At 46.9% G+C, this 21032-nt stretch overlaps 1 protein-coding gene across 1 annotated transcript in view; it reads right to left on the bottom strand.

Moving 5' to 3' along the window:
• LOC131403898 (insulin receptor-like) overlaps positions 1-21032 on the bottom strand; it is an 86555-nt gene that overhangs the window by 63880 nt on the left and 1643 nt on the right. Inside the window, 1 exon segment of the mRNA XM_058538129.1 lies at positions 5442-5990. Within this exon segment, the coding sequence (XP_058394112.1) occupies positions 5442-5990 (549 nt within the window).

Below are 21032 nucleotides of genomic sequence, written 5' to 3'. Positions count from 1 at the left end.
AGCACAATGGTTCAATGGTTAAGAGCTCAGATTCTGAGCCAGAATACCCAGGCTTGGGGTTTGAATCCCATCTCTACTATTTACTGGCAATGTGACCTGGGAGAATTGCGTTAACCTCTCGGGGCCTCATCTGTAAGAAGAAATGGCTGGGAGGACTCCATGCAGTGTCAGAAGCAAAGCGCTTAGGACAGTGTCTGGCACAAAATAAGCATTTGCTGCCAAGATGATTCTGATTATCAGAGGCAGAGTTAAAAAAATGGAAGAAGAAAAAAAAGTTTCACTAGGAAAGCTAAAACCTCTGCTGAAAAATAAACCCTTCCAGAGTGACTGTGCATGCATTTAAGCATTTAACATTTAATATAAAGAGGGCACCCCAACTTTCAGAGAATCTGAAACACCGATGGAAAGGCAAACTCAGGGAGGAGACACTTGCCTCCTTCTTCCTCCTGCTCCTACGTTCTTGCTGATGTCCGTATGTGGCATCGCCAGCCAGTTTGCTGGCACCTGGCATGCCCCAGCCTCACGCACCCCTCTGACTGGCAGTGAGCAGCTGGGGTGGCCTCCCAGAAAATAAATGCCAGTGGGTTTGCCACAGCAGCTGGTCAAGCAAGCCCTGGGATTTCTGGTCGCCCCCAAAGCTCCAGAGCTGGTGGTCTCTAGAGCATCTGAAGGCAACAGGTGAGCAGAATGGTCTTCCCTGTGGGTCTGTAGGCCCAGCACCCACCTCTCATCAGCAGGTCACAGGGTGGGCTTTCCTCTGCCTGCCCCAAGACCAAAATCAGAAACGGAGCCAAGCCTTGGCAGGTATTCACCCAGCGGCTCATCTGTCCAGAGAGGGTGGTGGACCCACAGCACTTATGAGAAGCTTCCAGAACACTCACAGAGTGCCAGGAGCTGGGCTAAGTGCCCCCCACACACACTGTCTCATAACCCCCAAACCACAACCCTCACAAGCAGGTCCCACAATTATCCCCATTTTTCAGATCGAGAAACTGAGGCTTGATCCAGGTCCTAACCAGTGAATGGCCAAACAGGACTCCAAGACAGTCCTGCTGGAGTCCAAACAATTCTTGTAACCACTTGGAAACGGGTGCAGTGAGGCCGACATTTGGGGTCTTAACGACACGCCGATTTGGGGGAGATATTCTCTGACTCCGAAGACTAGTTTAGGGCTTCAACCCAAGCTTTCACCCACAGAGATCTCCCTCTTCTAACTGTCCCCCCAAAGTGTACTTAGTCACAGATTTATTTGCCACCAGGAGGTCCTCTCCTGGTGGCAGGAGCTGGTCCCTCCTGTGGCCCCAGAACTCCAATGCCCAACACATCGTAGGCCCGTTGATAAATGCTATTCCGTGACTCCGCTCACATAGACTCCATCTCCTCTCTGCCCATCCAGGGCTCCTGGCATTTGGCCTCTCCTGGCATCTTCACCTCAAATCTGTGGACAAAGTGATGGAGAGGAAGCATTTCCTAAAAGGAAGCATCTTCTTTTTCATTACCTTAACCACTGAGAATCTTCCTTTGCTCTCTCTGCCAAAGCATCACTGTTTGGGTGACAGGTGGAAGAAGGGACTTTGTAGAGAATGTTGAAACTGGGTCCAGAGGCCAGACCAACACCTTCATCCCAAATGCTGACTGGACCCCGGAAGCTTCCGGAACCCAGCAATCGTGCAAGAAAAAGACAATGGCTATGGATGCTTGAGGAAGCACTTGAGGGGATTCCAGGGGAATGGAGGAGTTGACAGGTAGTTTTTACAGGTCTGGATCTGTTTACTAAGACAGCAGAGTATCCTCGAAAGGCTCATTTCAGTCTGTTTTATGTTAAAAAAAAAAATCCCATACAATGTTAAATAAGCCTTCTAAAGCCACAGCAACAAGGGAACATAAGCATTTAGAAAGTCGGAGATGCACACACATGTTCATGGTGGCATTATTCACAATAGCTAAAATGTGGAAGCAACCCAAGTGTCCATCTATGGATACACAATGTGGTCCATCCATACAACAGAATATTATTCAGCCTTAAAGAGGAAGGAAATTCTGACTCACGCTACAATGTAGATGAACCTTGAGGGCATCAGGCTAAGTGAAAGAAGCCAGTTACAAAAAGACAAATACTGTGTGATCCCACTCATAGGCGGTCTCTAGAGGAGTCACATCCAAAGAGACAGAACGTAGGCGGGAGGGGCCAGGGGCTGGGAGAGGGGGAGGGGACGTCAGTGTTTAATGAGGACAGAGTTTCAGTTTGGGAAGATGGAAAGTTCTGGAGATGGACGGTGGTGATGGTTGCAAAACAATGTGAATGTGCTTAATGCCACTGAGCTGTGCACTTAAAATGATTAGGATGGTCAATTTTATGTCACTTGTATTTTTCCACCATAAAAGAAATTGAGGAAAAAAGAAAAACCAAAGCTGAGTTGCACTCAACAGACAGAAGCGTCAGTTCAAGGAACAATCGTTTCTGGACATCTGTTACCAGGACAGGACAACACTTCACCCGACCACTGATTACGAACCAAGAGCAGCTGAAATCGAGGCCAGATGCCAGATGCCAGACGCCAGGAACCCGGAAGCCTGGCAGGTGTCCGTCACAGCCATACACGCGGAGCCGCACCTTCCCACAGTGACGAAACCCCGAGGCTGGAAAAACCAGCCCCGTTCTCAGGAGCAAAAGATTTTTTTTAAAACCTGCTGGAAATATCGGGGACATTTCTGCAGATAATACCGTCCTCCACACTTTGACAAAAACGGATACAGAAATAAATCCACAGAGGAACATCTTAAATTAGATCTCAAGATGCGTGAGCCCGGAGCATTTCAAACAAGCATCTAAATTTGGAGAACTCAGCCCTGGAATAAGAGAGCGTTCACTGTTTTCCCTGGTGCCCCAGCCAGGAGTGGCTCTCCAGTTCCTAAACAGAGGAGACACTCCTCCCAAAAAACACACACACGCTTTATTTGTGTCTCAGACTTGGCACCAACCCCAGCTGTCTTTTATTAGCTGTGTGGCCTTAGGCCAGTTAAGTAACCTCTCTGGTTTCTAAAACAAGGATAACAGAGCTCCCCTGGGAGCTGCATGCCCTCATAACGTAGTAGATCCTACACATTCTCTCCTCCTCTCACCATCAGTGAATGACAACCCCATCTGGAAATTCACCCAGATCGTCACTGCCACCCAGCCTAATCACCCCACCCTCACGTCAGAAGTTTCCTTGTTCTTCTACATAATTCCAAACCCACAGGTGGTCTCTCTACTTCCACTAAGACTTTGCCCCAACCTTGACCCTCCGTCTTGGTGTGGTTTGGTTTCTCTCTGTCCCGGGCCTACCAACATGCTCTAGATTTTTCCACAGCATAATAAGCATCATCCCCTCCCCATCCACAAACAATCAGGTTTTCTTTCCCTTCACTGCCCAGCCTCTCCAAAGAGGTGTGGTCTCCACTCTCTCAACTCTCTCACCTCCTGTTTCCCATCATCCAACATCTGCGCCATGGCAGGGCTCCTCCCTGGGGCTCCGATGGAGTCCTCCCCGACAAGTGCGTGGATTCTATTGGGAACTCAGCCCGTGTGGCTTCCCAGTAGCTTTGGGCTCAGGTGAGAAGACCCTCCTTTCTCCCTTCCCCCATCTTTTGTGATACAACCCTTAAACCACCCACACACTCGCTCCCACCCCAATCTCATGTTCACTAATTCTCCCAGGGAATTCCACAACATGTGAGAGAGTCGATGACACAATAAACAAGTCACGAGCGTGCGTGTGGAACTTGCCTTCCTGGATATCAAAGCATTATAAAACTCCAGTGATTAGACCAGTCACAGCCCTGGTGCAAAGAGAGACAGACTTGGATACCCAGAAACAGACCCGAAATCAATGACAAAAGGGTAGATTTCTGCGCTAAATGGTGCAAGACTCCCACTAGTTATTTGGAGAAAAATGGATACTCCTTCGAATCGTGCACACAAATAGCTTCCAAATGTCCATGACGAATGTGTTTTTAAAAAACGATAATAATTAGGGGCCAGTCCGGTGGTGTAGTGGTTAAGTGCGCGCTCTCCGTTTCGGCGGCCCGGGGTTCGCAGGTTCCGATCCCGGGTGCGCACCAATGCACCACTTGTCAGGCTATGCTGTGGCGGCATCCCATATAAAGTGGAGGAAGATGGGCACGGATGTTAGCCCAGGGCCAGTCTTCCTCAGCAAAAAGAGGAGGATTGGCAACGGATGTTAGCTCAGGCAGGGCTAGTCCTCCTCATACACACAAAAAAAATGATAATAATTAAAATTGAAATAGAAAATTTGGAAAGAAATATTCGTTCTATAGCTAGGAAGGGACTTTCTAAGCATAAGTCACATGAGAGGCAAGCAAAAATCCAGCTCGGAACTCCATGAACGTTTTAAGTTTCTCTGCAACTGATATTCAGAGCATTTTCACCACTGAACGAAAATGTCAGAGGATGTAATTGGCAGAGGGTTAGCTGCCTTCACCTATGGTAACTGTATACAGATGAATATTTCAAAACCACTAAGGTACTAAAAGATAAACAGACAAAGGATATGAACAGGAAGAGAAAAGCCAAATGATAAACAAACATGTTTTAAAAGGTTCAACCCCGATAGCAATCAAAGAAATACAAATAGAAACAATGACGACACATCGGCTCCGCCCTCCAGTAAATTCTGAAAGATTTTTCAAACAACACTCGAAGCTGCCAAAGTGCTCCCTCTCGGCCAAAGCTAGGAGGAGAGCCCGTTGGTACAACATTTCCGGAAAGCCGTTTGGCAAGGGCATCAAGAACCTTTGACCCAGAAATTTCACTTCTGGAAAAGCAAGACCTAGAGAAACAAATGCTCGAGAAAGCTTTGACCCAAAAATGTTCCTCCCTCTCTTTGTGAAAACTGGAAATAATCTAAATGCCCAACCACAGGGAAAGTTAAGTAAATTAAGATGCAACAGAACCACTAGAAGGAAGTACTCCTAATAATTGTGGAAGAAAAAATTACTGTTTTGCTTTTTTCCTTTACACATTCCTTTTTCCAAACATCTACCATGATCAATCTTACTTCTACAATCAGATAAGAAACAAACTTATTTTTCTACAACAAAGTCCATACCCATCCACTCCTACCTGTCTCTCAAGCAAGAGGAACATTCAACTGCCTAGCACAGGAGTTGGCAAAATCTGGCCCACTACTTGGCTTTGTAGATAAACTTTTATTGAAACACAGCCATGTTCACTCATTTCTGTGTTGCCTGTGGCTGCCTTTCCTGCTACAATGGCCATGCTCAGTTGCAACAGAGATCGTATAGCCTGCAAAGACTAAAGTGTTTAATACCTGAGGCTTTGCAGGAAAAGTTTTGCCACCTCCTGGTCTAGTGAATGCCTCTAGTGTCTCTCTAAGAAATATGAGAAATGGCTAAGAGCCCTTCACACCCCAGCGTACCTTTCTGGCAGTGGCTGTGAGTCCAGCACCGCTCGACAAACTGCCCGTTGATGACGGTGGCAGGGCAGTTGGTCTTGCCCTTGGCAGTGCCTGGACAAATGTCCCCACACTCCTCACTGTCATCCTTGTTCAGCACGATGTAATTATCTTCCACAGAATCCAGAATGCGCGACCAGTCGATGGTGGCCAGGTAGCAGAGTTCATTGTTCTCGAAGCGGACGGAGCCCCGCGTGATGTTCATCAAGCTGTAGAGGCCAAGCTCCTTCAGGTGAACCATCTCGAAGATGACCAGCGCGTAGTTGAAGAAGAGGCGCGAGCCCCGGATAACCGTGAGGTTAGGAAACAGGTCCTTCAGGCTCTCCAGCCCGTAGACCCGGAAAAGCAGCAAGTAATCAGCGATCATGATGAGTTTGGGGAAACTGAGGTCTCGGAAATCCTCAGGCCTCGTTTTAAACATCAACAGTATCTGCAAATGTCCTTCAATGACGGAGCAGTTGGCCAACTCGTGCAGCCTCGTGAGGTTGTTCCGGATATCCATGCCGGGGCACACTAAAGTGAAAACAAGGAGGAAGCAAGGCAGGTGAGCAAACACACCGTGAATGGGTTACAAGAATTAGTGGCAGGGCCAGCTTCGTGGACGTGCGACCCGAGTCCCACGCTCACTCAGAAGGGGACTTGGCTTAACGCTCTTCCGTAAGTCTTGAAATCCTTAATCATTTTTAAGCAACCGGCCCCACATTTTCATTCTGCACTGGGCTCCACAAATTCTACAGCCAGCCCTGATGAGCGGCTTTCTCTGTAGAGTGTCCGTGCCTAAGTCATTACTTTCGAAAGGCAAAGAAAGTAATTCCTTTGGCAGTACCTGTTAGAAGCTTTAAAATCAGCGCATCAAATATGATGCAATGGAGACACTGGGATCACAGGGGATTGAGTAATGCGGCAGGGGCGGGAGAAAGGGGAGCCATCCCCAGCGAGTCAGCGTTGGAGAGCCTCAGGAAATGGATTCATGGGGATCAAGCTGCCCACATCAGAAGTGGGGCCAGGAGAGCTGAATGTTTGGTCCATTCTCCCACTTCACTGACTCTCCTTCCCAACCCACCTTCCTTCCAGGCAGACAGCCAAGGCCTAATTACCTTTTATCTGGGGGTGGCAAGGGCTTCCCAGCAAGTCTGAGCTCCCCGGCACAAACACCCTGCGTGCCCATTCTCCTGAAGGTGGTCCCTTCCGGGCTCTGACACCCCCCACGGCTCCCCATGACCCTGCACTTCTCTTTCACAGCCTTTGGGGTTCCGCCCCTCCATCCCCTTCACCATGCTAAACAGGCGTGGCCACACCTCTCGTACAACTCTGAGGCTGTGTCCTCCCCTCTAACATGACCTATGAGGAGGAGTGAGTGAAATCATGCAGGCACTCAAACAGAGCCTGGTACACAGCAGGTGCTCAATTAATGTCAACTACAGTAGGTGCTCAATTAATGTCAACTATCTTATTGTTGTTTATTTCTCCCAAAAAATATCACAGCCATCCTCAGGCTCTGTGCCTTCATTTCCCCAGACGGGAGGTGGGCAACCGTTTTCTATAAAGGCTCAGATAGTAAATATTTTCAGCTTTGTGGTCAGATGGTCTCCATGGAGGCGACTCCACTCTGCCCTTGTAGCCGGAAAGCAGCCAGAGGCAACATGTGACTGAGTGTCTGTGGCTGTGTTCCAATAAAGCTTTATTTACAAAAACAGGCGGTGAGGTGAGCTGGAGTTTTGCCCTAGGGGTGTTGCTTGGCAATTCTTGTTCTACGGCAAGACTGTCCAACAGAACTTTCCGCAATGATGGAAATGTTCTGTACCTGTGCCGTCCACAGTGGGAGCCACCAGCCATTTGTGGCTCTCGAGCACTTGAAATGTGACAAATAAGCCTGAGGGACTGAATGTTTCATTTCACTTGAGTTAATTTCAATGGAAATAGACACACGTGGCTAATGGCTACTGTACCGGACAGGGTAGCCATAGCCCCATTGGCCGTCAAAGCCCTTTATGCCTTAGCTCATTCTTTCTAAATCCAGTCCACCATCCTTCAAGATCCAGTTTGAATGCTGCCTCCTCCAGGAAGCCGCCTCTGATTTCCTTTCCTCCGTATACATATTTGGATCTTTCCCTTCTCCTGTGTCCCTTGCACTCAGTTAACGTTCATCAAAATCAAAATCTTTAGGCAGCTTCTCCTTGTCAAAACACACACACACCACAGCCCTCAGCACCTGGAATGGAAGGCTCAGTTTGTAACCCCCACTTCTTTTATTCCAAGACACTAAACCTTCCCCCAGCATCTTTGAGGCAAACAGGTTGTTCTAAAGAATAGTAGTAAATCCTCTTAAAAATCCACCCTGAGAATAACTTGCAAAAGAAGCACAAATTAGAGAGAAAACAGCACAGCAAACAAAGCAGCAATGTTCCTGGGTCACATTCTGTACAGATTAGGCTCAATCAGGGGAAAACACACACACACTCACTGGGAAGCTGGGAGCAGCTTTGAGGGGACCACGATGCCAGTTCCATTCCCACACGCTCATGCCACCCAAGCCCGGTCTGAGGCTCCCGGCCACAGTCACATCCACAGCGTCCACAGACAGAGGTCTCCACAGGTACCACACCATTGATGCCTCCCAGTAAGCCCCATCCCCACCCTACAGATGAGATAACTGGACCTCCCAGAGGCAATCACCCAAGAACCCAAGAACACACGGCCCACCAGTGACAGGCAGGGTTGCCAGATTTGGCAAATAAAAATGCAGGACGCCCAGTTAGATTTGAATTTCAGATAAGCAACCCGTACTTTTTTAGGATAAGTTTGGGACATACTTATCCTTAAAAATTGTTCGTTATTGATATGAAATTCTGATAACTGGATGTCCTGTCTTTCATCTGGCAACATAGGGCTTAGATTTGGCCACAGCTCTGTACTTCTCAAGTTTGACCTTAACACTCTATATTTCACACACACACACACACACACACACACACACACGAAATTGGTGCAAATGCAATCAACACCTGCCCGCCATCCTCCCCAGGCTGTGGCAGGACCAAAATCAGATACGAAGGTGCGTTCAGAGATTAACCAGCTGTCGGACATTAGGAAAATGCAAATCCAAACCACAATGAGGTACCACTTCACCCCCACTAGGGTGGCTACAATCATAACCACAGACAATAACAAGTGTTGGCAAGGAGTAGAGACATTGGAACCCTGATATATTACTGGTGGAAATGGAAAATGGTGCAGCTGCTGTGGAAAATAGTCTGGCAGGTCCTCAAAAGGCTAAGCAAAGAGTTACCATCTGACCCAGCAATCCTACTCCAAGGTAGATACCCAAGATAAATGAAAACATACATCCACACGGAAACTTGTATATGAATGCCCATAGCAGCATGATTCATAATAGCCAAAAAGTGGAAACCACCCAAGTGTCCATCAACTGATGAATGGATAGACAAAATGTGGCACATCCATATGATGGAATATTATTCAGCCATCAGAAGGAATGAAGTATCAATACATGCTACAACATGGATGAATCTTGAAAACATGCTTGGTGAAAGAAGCCAGACACAAAAGACCACATGTGGTATGATTCCACTTACATGAAATGTGCAGAACAGACAAATCCAGAGACAAAAAACAGATTAGTGGTTGCCAGGGGCTGGGGGAGGGGTAATGAGAGTGATGGCTGAAGTACAAGATTTCTTTTGAGGGTGATGAACATGTTCTAAAATTGATTGTAGTGATGGTTGCACAACCCTGTGAATGTCCTAAGAACCAGTGAATTGTAAACTTTAAATGGGCGAATTGTACGGTATTGAATTACATCTCAATAAAGTTGTTATAAAAAATTAACGATGGTAATAGTAGGGGACAATGAAGAATTGCTTTTTTTTTTTTAAATCTCCAATGAATCTAACTCAACTCATTAAAGCCATATGTGTCCCTATAAGTCTAAGACAATAGAGCAATACTGTTGGGACAGAAAATACCCAGAGGATGTTAGAAATGGTGCCAAAAATAGATGTAGAGGCTTCTGCTGGCTTTTAGTATCTCTGGGTGGGAACCAAAGGATGCTTCAAGTTCTTGATAAGTGGCACCTGGCTAATAGCCACTCTACACGCAGATAGGGAAGGACGATGAGAAGGAGAGGGAGGAGGGGGACCTCGTTGACAGCTAATATTTTCTGAACACCTACTATGTAAAGCACTTGGTCCATTCTCTGGCACTCACGTTCTCTCGCTGAGTTCTAAGAATAACGCCTAAAGGAGATGCCAGTTTCACGCCTATTTTGTGATGATCAAATTGCGACTCACACAAGCTGAGTTTTAAGTGGTGGTGCTAGGATACAACCTGGCAGTCAAATGCAATTCTATGCTTTAATGCTAGGTTTCAGTTTTACCATCTGCGTGCTTTCAGATAGATGCCCAATGAAGAATCGAGTGAGTGCACCTTACAAAAAGAAACTTTTCAGCAAATATCCACCCATCAAGGGGTTAGAAGAGATGATAAAAACAAGCTTTTTGACTCAGTCTGGAACAATCAAGGAGGGCTTCCCAGAGGAAGGGACGCCACTACAAAAACCTCCACAAACAGTGCAATAAGAATTATTCTGGGGCCGGCCTGGTAGCGTAGTGGTTAAGTTCACGTGCTCCGCTTCAGCAGCCCGGGTTTTGTGGGTTCGTATCCCGGGCGCAGACCTACACACCGCTTATCAAGCCATGCTGTGGCGGGCATTCCACACACAAAGTAGAGGAAGATGGTCACAGATGTTAGCCCAGGGCCAATCTTCCTCAGCAAAAAGAGGAGGAATGGCAACAGATGTTAACTCGGGGCTGATCTTCCTCACCAAATAAATAAATAAATAAAAGAATTATTCAGTTCTGCCTACTTTGTTGTAAGGTCAAGGGCGATGACAAACTATAGCTTGTCACTGTAGGTGACCAGGGTTTGTAGGGTCTAGAGCAAGCACTATCTGATATAAGTATAATGTGAGTCACAGATGGCATTTTAAATTTTCTCTAAAAAGATAAAAAGAAACAGAGGAAATGAAATACATTTTATTTAATCCAATGGATCCAAAAATTTCACTTCAACATGGAAGCAATACTAAAAAATTATTAATGAGATACTCTACAGGATTTTTTTGCCACTGTGCCTCCGAAATGCCATGTGTTTTACACTTGAAGCGTGTCTCAATTCAGATGCTAAATTTTCATCAGAAATACTCGGTCTGTCTATGCAGATTTCATAACATGAATCATTGGAAATGTAGATTCATATCCCCAAGTTGTTCCAAACAGAATAAAGAGTTTTCCAATAACAGAATCAAGCACTGATTTTTTTTAACATTTAAATGAACCGAAGTTAAATGAAACTTTACATTCACACTTAAATGAATTAAATTAAATTAAAGTAAAAATCAGTTGCGCTGGCCACAATTTCAAGAGCCCCATGTGGTCAGTGGCTGCCATATTGGATAGCAAGATATAGAACATTTCCGTCAAAGCAGAACGTTCTATTGGACAATGCTGGTCTAGAATTTCTCCCTCGACCAGAGGAATCTGAGAATCTTCCAGAAGGAGAGAAGGCTAGCATGAGAGATGTCTTGGAAAGTGTTTCCTCCCTCCTGGTTTTCTCTCCACTATGAAAGCAGCAAAAGAGGAGTGTGAGGGGCAGGAAAGAGGTATCTAGAAGATTCTGAAACTCCTTTACAATGCTAAGAATTTCATACTTTCTGCTTTCACTCATGAATGTACTCATTCCTTAGCCTCAGCATTCTTCAAACGCTCCCTGGTGACCTAGTCTGTTGCCACATGTTCCATTCTGCATTCTTTCTAGCCTTAACACCACGTCCTCCAAAATTCAGGGGTCCAGCGCCACCAAGCCTTGAGTTCGGGTGTCAGGCCACTACCTGTACCAATTTTGGGGCACACTAGCAACCCAACAGATCTGGCTTCCTACTCCAGAGCTGGCACCTGCCAGCTGCGTAATGCTGGGCCACACCCTCAGTCTCTGGGTGCCACGGTTTCCTCACTGAAAATGATGACAATTGCATGATCAAAAGCTATGAAGAATGGATGAGGACTGCGGTCTGGACCCATGTGCCTGTTAGTTCTCCACTCTGAGCTATGTGGGACCAATTCTCAGATTTATTACCTTCAGAAATTAGAAGCTGGGCACACCAAGGTATCAGACACCCTTAAGATTCTGCATCTGCCTGTAAGAGTGGCTCTTAAAATCGACTTCTGCAAAAAAGGAGAAATGGAGGGGCTGCGGCAGGTGGCAGCATCGGGAGACCTGGATGCTAACGCAGGATCTGGAGCCAGCAAGTCAGCCATGTGGAAATCACTCCTTTATTCATTCAACAAATGTGTGCTGAGCATCCCGATGTGCCAGGCATCATGCTGGGCATGGGGACTATCAAGATAGACAAAGCTGAAGCCCTACAGCACCCAGAGATTCCTGTTCTGGAAATCTGCTACAAGTAGGTTCACACATGCAATACGACTCTGATGCTGAGTCATTCAATACAGCACTGTCCATAATGGCCCAAGACCAGAAGCAACATAGCTGTCCATCAAAAGGGGATCAGTTAAATCAATTACGGTTCATCCACGTGATGCAGTGGTTCTCAAAGGGGTGGTCCCTGGACCGGCATTATCAGCATCTCCTGAGAACCTGTTAGACATTCTGATTCTCCTGGATCGGAAACTCTGGGAATGGGGCCCAGGAATCTGCATTTTACCACACCCTCCAGCAGATCTTGATGCAAGCTGAGGTCCAAGAACCAATGATATAATGCAGGGGTCAGCAAACTTCTCCTAGGAAGGGCCAGATAGCAAATATTTTCCATTTTGTGGGTAATACAGTCTCAGTCGCAACTCTATCTTTGTAGCACTAAAACCATGACAACACAGCATGGTTGTGCTCCAATAAAACTTTATTTAGAGACACTGAAATTTGAATTCCATATAATTGTCATGTGTCATGATATAATAATTGGAATTTTTGTCCAACCATTTAAAAATGTGAACACCATCCTGAGCTCTGGGGCTGTACAAAAGCAGGTACAAAGACTTGGTCCATGGGCCATAGTTTCCTGACATCTGATGCAGTGGAATACTATGCAGCTATAAAAAAGAACAAGTTCCTAATGGGTGATATGGAAAGATCTCCAGGATATGTTGTTAATAGTAAAGTGCAAGATGATAAGTCTGTGTGATATGCTATTACTTATGTAAAAATGGGAGGCAGGCAATAGATATACATATTAGCTTAAATATGCAAACGCTATTTTCTAGGAGGGTAAACATGCACCAAAAAGAAAAAAGTGCAACACTGGTGGTTTCTGGGTAGAGGAAATGAGTAGGCAAAAGACAAGAAGAGAAAAAGAATTTCACCGCCAGCACCCTTCAGAGCTGTGAATTTTGGATCTGGGACCGGATCACATAATCAAAAAGTCAGAAAAAAATTAAATGGAAATAAAGATGAATAAGAGGTGAGGAAGTGAGGCTGCAGGATATTCTTTCCAGGAGCCTCGTGAAAGGAAGGAGCCAGTGTGGCTGGTGGAGGGGTTTAGCTTGAGGGAGGTGTATGGATGGATGGGAGGTGGGAGGCTGACACATTTCCCTGAAAATTCTCAATAAAAATGTTGGTGAGAGAAGTAATAGCCCACAGAGAGGAGACCTGAGGAGACTGGGTCTTCAGCCCAGATGAAGGGATGATAGTCGAGTAGAAAGGAGGTTCCTCCTGCCTCCATAGAGGTCAGTCAAGTAGGGACAGGGGCCCTGAGGTGAATGCTTGGGTACTTGAGAACAGAGGGATGCAGGTGAGAACAGTTGACCATCAAAGATGGAGAACAGAGGAAGAAAATAGTGTAATCTGTGGCCCAGCGGTAAAAGAGGTCCATGATGGGACCTTCAGCATCCAGACCATAATCTTTCTGGAACCTTGGCACAATGTCATCAATCTTGGAGGGTGTACCAAGCGAATCTTTTGAACAAACCAAGAGCCAGCAAGGAGCTGTGGGAGATGAGAAAGTCAAAGAAAGCCCTGGGAAAGATGTAACCGAAGGTGTCCCCGTAGGGTTCTCTCTCCTCGGGTGAGAAAGGCAGACGCCTGACCCGTGATGTTCACAAGGCAGGGACATTAAAAAGCCAGAAGAGACCCACAAATTCTATAGACCTTGGATCTGCCAGAGGAGATGAGCTCGAAAAAACAGGATTCGAGTGGGTAACCACGAGAAAGCCACATCAGGAAGAAAAGACAGCCGTAGAGGGTGAAACGGACTCCACCGGAAATTGCTGGACACAGAGGGGCAGTAAATACCCTGAGTGGTGGGAGTGCACAAGGCTGGGGCGCAGGCAACAGGCAAAACACTGTATGCATGTCACCAAGACGGACTTTCTAGAAGAGGAAGGAAAGAGAGGCTCAGAGAGGACCGTGTCCTCCTCAAGTTCACAGAGCAAGGATGAGACAGACCTGGGATTTGAACACAGTGTATTAGTTTGCTCGGGCTGCCATAAACACAGAACCACAGACTGTGTGGCTTACGCAATAGGCATTTATTTTCTCCCTATTCTAGAGGTTAGAAGTCCAAGATCAAGGCGTCGGCAGGGTTGGTTCCTTCTGAGGTGCCTCTCTTTGCTTGCAGACAGCCGTCTTCTCCCCGTGTCCTCACATGGTCTTCCATCTGTGCGTGTCTGTGTCCTAATCTCCTCTTCTTATAAGGACACCAGTCACACTGGATCAGGACTCACCCTAATGACCTCATTTTAACTTAATTTTTTAAAGGCCCGTCTCCAAAGACAGTCACATTCTGAGGTGCTGGGGGTTAGGACTCCAATACATGAATTTTGCGGGGACATAATTCAGCCTATCACACACAGGTCCCTAGGACACCAGTGCCCGTGCCCTTAGCCATCACACACGCATTCTCAAAGTGTGTTCTGTGGACCATCAGCATCAGAATCACGGGGAGGGGGGCTAGCTTTAGACCAAATGAATCAATATCTCTGGGATCCAGACCCAAGAATCTGCATTTTAAACCAAGTCCCCAAGGATGTGGAGGGGACTCGAGTAGGACAGACATACCATCTACCCAACCCAGCCCACCTCTCCCGCAGGACCCCTGCCAGCCCCCAGGCTTCAGCCCCACCCATTCCACTAAGCACTTTGCCCCAGGATCAACACCATCAGATGCCTTCTTTGGGGCTGTGGATTGTCCCTAGAAGGAACCCCATAAGCATGGTGGACTGGCCCCCGGGAATTTCAAAGAAAGCTGGACCCACATCTGTTTTATCTGCCAGGGTCCCTAGCTGCTGTGTTTCAAAGCCAATTCTGATCTCAGTTCTTGTCTTAATCAGCTCAGGCGGCCACAACAAAATATCATAGACTGGGTGGTAAACAACGGACATCTATTTCTCACAGTTCTGGAGGCTAGAAGTCCAAGATCAAGGTGCCACATGGTCGGTTTCTCATGAGGGCTCTCTTCCTGGCTTGCAGACGGCTGCCTTCTCCCTGTGCCCTCACATACTATTTCCTTGATGCATGCACGGAGAAAGATCTCTCTCTCTTCTTACAAGGCCACCAATCCTGTTGGATTAGGCCCCTACTCTGATGACCTCATTTAACCTTAATTATCTCCTAAAAGCTCCATCTCCAAATACAGTCACCTTGGGGGCTAGCGTTTCAACATATGAATGGGGGGGGGGCGCAATTCAGTCCACAGCAGTTCTTTTCCAGCCAAACTTTCTGCTCCTAACTTCAAGCCATCCCATCCCCTCTAGGACCTGCCCACTCTGGGTGAGACTTCGCTTCCTGCTTTCACAAATATACCATCAAACACGCCTTCCCCGACCCACACTTGGAGTGTGATTTCATTTATCCATGTAGCCAACGATCCACTAGAACACATCTCCAATGGATACAGACACAGGGGACCCAGAAGGATACAGCCAGTCTGTATTGAAAGAGGAGAAGGCACGGATGATGAAGCCAGAGAGGGAAGGAAGGAAGCCTCTGACCTCGTTCCGCGAGGAAAAAGCAGGCATCCATGGGCAAAAGGGGGGAAAAAGTGTGCTTGGGGCACAGGAAGCACATGCAAAAATGCAGAGGCATGAAGAAGAGGGAATTGCAGCCATGAGCTTGGAGAAGTGCGACTGCACACAGCTGCGGCCAGGCTCAGATGCCAGGGGAAGGGAGTTAGCTGGCATCTGCAGAAGGACCAAAGCAGGAAGTAGAAAAACCCATTGGGCAGCAGAGTGGAGACGATACTGAATGGGGCATGCTGGAACCATCCCTATATATGGCATGGCCTGGGAGCTGATTGAGGAGATGAGTACAAGAAAAGGACCAAGGCCGTCGGGACAGTAGGGAATTAGCATCATCGGGACTTGGTCCCCAGGAAGGTGGAGGAGAGGAGGGAGCAGTGAGGGGCAGTTGTTAGCGAAAGTGGAGAGACTGAGATAGGACCAGTTTGGGGTGGCACAGAGAACTGGCTCAGTTTGGAGCATGTTGAGTCTGTGAGGACTTTGAGATTCTCCCGGATGTGGGTCCGGTGGGCTTTGGGAAGATGTGGGTCTGGAGCTTGGGAAGAGGGGTGGATGCTGGTGGAAGTGTGACAACAGGTGATACAGCTGGAGAAGTCAGGGCAACCGAGAGGAGAAATGGATGGAAAGGGGGAGGTTCTGGAGAACCCAACATTTAAGGATGGGGAACTAGAGAGAGGACCAAAAACCCACAGCCACCCTGACACCCACACCTTCTATGAGCCTGTCTGAAAGCTCTGGAACCTCTAGGTTAATTCCCCCAGTCGAGTCCATAGTTTTGTAATCCTCAGGACATTGTACATCAAATCACAGGATCACAAGGGGCTTCCGTGCCATCTGTGGAGCCCCACCTCCTCATGTACACACACAGAGACGCAGAGTGCCACAGAAGACACAGTAACAACAAAACCCAAGCGGAGTCTTGCAAGACGGAAAGACACTTTGTAAAAAGAGAAAAGTAGCATGTGACTTTGATACAATGCAACTGGATGTAATCGGGGAAGGAACATCTCAGAACTCATCCCTTTTCTGATCTTCTGCAGGGAAACAGGATACATCTTTGAAAACAGACTGGCGACAAGAAATCATAGAAAAGCTGTCACAAAACAACTGTAGCCCTACTCTCTTTATCCTTTTGGGTCCAACCATTGTTTCTGCACTGTTGACAAATGCAGTTTTTGGAAAGTACCTGTGTTTCCACCTTTCCACAAAGGCACAGGAGAGAAGCAAGAGTCTCCTGGTAGCAGGCTGCTATTCCTGAACACACAGCAGAGGCTTCTACGTAAACCGTGATGTGACACCATCACCTTGATGGATTGGAAGAAAACCCCAGATTGGAAATCAAATTTTAATCCCCCCAAGTCTGCCTTGACCTCCAACAGGAACTCATATCCAGTCTGCACTGGGCAGACTGGATACAGAACAGCAAATCTTGCTCTGCTGGGAGCAAAATACGCTTCTAAAGTCCCGAAGGCCAGAGGGCAACCCCTGGCCCCTAGGGTCAGCAAAACACGAGAGACCCCTCCTTGAAACACGAGCCAGGGGTTTGGTGCCATCTCATGAACTTTCCAAGAGGTATCCAAGGACTTGAGCACAGATGAAAATAGGACAAACAGGGCGAATGCACTCCAAAGGATTCTACGCGGGCACTGACAAACCCAAATTCACAACTTTTAAACCACAGTGATAGGAAACTACGGGCAGCTGATTCTCATTGTTTGCAGCAGTTATGTTCTATAAAGTCTCCTCAAACACTGAATTAGCAAATACTGCACCACTGTCCCCAGCGGGAATACAGGGTTAGGTTCCTGCAACGCTCTGGCCACAATACTTTCATCACTTGATCAATACATAAGCCTGTCTTATGTGTGTTTCTGTTTTAGGATACCTTACGTCATACATTGTTGATTCATTAACGTGGAGGTCACGATCAGCAGCACTAAGCACTAGCTCGTGGCTGAGCGAAGCTTATCTAACACACTTATTTTCTCCATAAGGCACCTACCTTACAGTCTTCTTGGCATTATTCTTGTACTAACACCAGATGGGCACTTCAGCAATGGGCAGAGGCCATTTTAAACAGCAGAAAACATGGCACTCAATATATCGCGAAAAAGGACACCTGTTTTCATCCTTGAGGATTGTGGAATTCACAAGACACGAGCCTTCACAAGACGGCAAAGCACGGCTGTGTCTGACCTCAGCTGGGAACGTGCTGGTGGGCGATTCGAGTTCTTTGCTGCTCTGCGCATGTCCAGGAAAGACCACAAAAGTGCTTGGAGTGTTGATTTTGGAGTCACAAATAAATTTTAGCGACTAGGCGAGTTCGCAAATATGGAATCCGTGAATAATGAGGATCGTATGAGTGCTTAAATTAAACACTTCAATTTTAAGAATATTAATCCAATTATAAGATATTTTTTAAAGTCTAGAGGGAAAACTAGGAATGGAGAACAGATCGGTGTTGCCAGGGATTAGGGGTGGGGATGGTCTAATAATTAAGGGCCGTCCAGAGAGAGCTTGGGCAGTGATGGGACTGTTCTGTGTCCTAATTGTGGGGATGGCCACACGACTCTATGCATGGGTTAAAATACATAAAACTGTGCACCAAAAAATTCAATTTCACTGTATGGTTTAAAAAATAAATTTTTTTTTAAAAGACAAACTGATAGCACAGTCACCTCGCAGGATAGAAATGAAATGGTTTTAGGGATAAATTGTTGCAGGAGAACTTTTGTTTTTCCCTCTCTATATTTTTGTAAATTTTTTTTGCAATGAAAATGCATTACTTGTTATTTTAACTTAACAAAACATAAAGACCGATCACAAAACATAAACCGAGCCATCTCTGATGTATTCTTAATAGCAATTAACACAAGGGGATCTTGAGAGAAAATTTCCTAGCAGACACCACTTTCTTTTGGGTTCTAGACAGGACCAACGGCAAGGAATCCTCATTCAACGTCAAGATGTCAATTTAAATAACTAAATCCTAAGATCACACACACAGTTTATGAGGGAACATCACTGTTATTTTCTCACCATTGGAACCCATATCTTCAGCACAGCAAATAGTAGAAATTTCTTTAATACGGCTTTCTCTGCAAAGGGGAAAACGCAACATCCCTGGGCATTTCATTTAACTTGATTTATGCATGTTGTACCAGGGACCACGCAAGCTATCAGGCATGTCATCATGATCCTCAAGGAGTTTGCTCTAAATCAGGAGTGGGCCAACTTTCTCTGGAAAGGGCCAAAGTATAAATATTTGGGGGCCGAGCGATCGCAACTATTTAACTCCAATGTTAGAGCAGAAAAGCAGCCACGGATGATGCATGAAGGAAAGAGTGTGGCTGCGTGCCAATATAACTTTATTTACAAAAATAGGCATGGGTGGGCAGGGTTTGGCCCGCTGGCTGTGGTTTGCTGGCCCCTGTTCTAGATGAAGGCGGTTGACTATGTGTAAATAAAAAAGTGGGCTGAGAGAGGGTCAGAGTAGGGATTGGTCCTCTATGAAGACAGAGCTAACATCTTAGCCCAGGAAGGGAACAGAAGAAGGGAAGAGAGAGGACCAGGAGGAAGCCAGGCATGGTGAAAACTTGCCAGGAGACTGCGCCTTCCAGTGGGAGGAAGTGGGCAGTGGCAAACTCAAAGAGGTCAACTAGTGTGAGGCTGCAGAGACGCATCTGGGAGGTGAGGGATTACCTTCATTAGAGCCATTGGTGAAGTGATGGAGACACAAGCCAGTTGCCATGGGCAGAGCAGTGAGTGAAAGGTGAGAGATCGAGGGTGGTGAGGACCTGCTGGGGGAGGCTTGGTAGGAGAAGGCTGGAGGGGAGTGGTGGGTAATGGGGTTTGGGAGAGTACTGAGTGTTTATAGGCTGAAAAGAGAAAGGCTTCTGGGTGCATGGACATCCTCGAACAGAGAGGAGTGAGCAGAGACCCAGCTGGGTAGGAGTTCTAGACAGAGAAAAAGTTATCTCCCCGAATGCAGTGGTTCTCAACCAGGGACCGCTAGCAATGTCTGGAGACACTGTTGGTTGTCATGACTTGGAGAGGGGAGGGGCCACTGGCATCTTAGTGGGTAGAGACCAGGGATGCTACTCAACATCCTCCAATGCACAGGATGGCCCCCCACAACCAAGAAGTATCCAACCCCAAATGCCAGAAGCACTGAGCCTGAGAGGTTCTGCTCTAAACCAAATTAAGAATGGAAGTCAACAGCAACTAGAAGGATGTGCAACTATGACATACAACTATCTACTGGGGCTTTGGGGGAAAAAAAAAGGAGGAGGACTGGCAATAGATGTTAGCTCAGAGCCGGTCTTCCTCAGCAAAAAGAGAAGGATTAGCACGGATGTTAGCTCAGGGCTGATCTTCCTCACCAAAAAATAAATAAAACTGTTAAAAAAAAATGGAAGTCAACGATGGAGTGGGGTGAGGTGGAGACCCCAGGGGGCTCAACTCCATGACCTCCATAAGTCAGTGGGGCAGGGATGAACGGCAAGTCTCCAGGAGAGAAGCAGAGGTTAGGAGTAACCCCAGGGAGGTGACTGAGCAGGCAGAAGTTCTGCTCCAAGGGTCCCAGGACACACAAGAGAACACACAAGAGAAACATCTCATGCCATCCTCCAGAAATGAGGGGGATCTGAGAAACGAGGGGGCTCTGGAAGCGAGCATCTCATACCTCAATTGTTCAACTCACTGGACCCCCCTAAAACTCTGTGGGTTTTCATTTTAATTAATCCCACACTGCCTTCACTCTCTGGCTTTGCAATCTCCCCACCCCACGCCCAAGTAATCTCAGGCCAGAGCCAGCCAATCCAAGGAGAAATGGCGGGGAAAGCCATTGCCCTCTTTAGCAAAGCAACAGAGACGCCACAGGAGAATGAACCAGGGTGGAACATCCCATACAACATCTCCAAGAAAGAGTCCTTCATTCCTGAAAAATCACATTGATCTCCCTCCACCGCCCAGCCCCGCCAAAATGTCGTGTCAGTTGATGTAAGAGATTAATGATCTGTAAACTTTCTCGCCCCTCTCCAAACCTCTGAGGGGCCTCACATCTCATGTATTTGATAGGATTTTGTTAACCATTACCGCAGGGTAGGGATGGGGAGGCTGGGACCCCAATGAACAACCTTTTATTGAGAAGCCAGTGCTCTGCAGCCAGACAAGCTGGGGCTCTAATTCCAGCTCTGTAACCAGGTCAAGTTGCTCGCCTACAAAAAGGGAGGGCAGACTCTACCTCACAGGGTCATGGTGAGAATTAACTGAGATTATATATGCAAAGCATATGGCACAGCTCCCACTGAGTGTTTCCTTTTATTCTTGTTAGTTAGGTATTATCTGAAGAATAAAGGAGCAGTGGCTTGGAGGACTGGTGAGGACATGAAGGAAAAGAGTTGAATCAAGAAGAAATATTTACCAGATGCCTACTGTGTGCCAGGCACCGTTCTAGGCTCTAGAAATGTCGCAGTGAATGAAATACACATAAGCCTCTGCCCTT

Source organism: Diceros bicornis, unplaced genomic scaffold (genome assembly GCF_020826845.1).
Source record: "Diceros bicornis minor isolate mBicDic1 unplaced genomic scaffold, mDicBic1.mat.cur scaffold_95_ctg1, whole genome shotgun sequence".
In the NCBI taxonomy this organism is placed as follows: domain Eukaryota; kingdom Metazoa; phylum Chordata; class Mammalia; order Perissodactyla; family Rhinocerotidae; genus Diceros; species Diceros bicornis.
The sequence above is the reverse complement of the archived record's forward strand: the minus strand, read 5'-3'. Positions and strand labels throughout refer to the sequence as shown.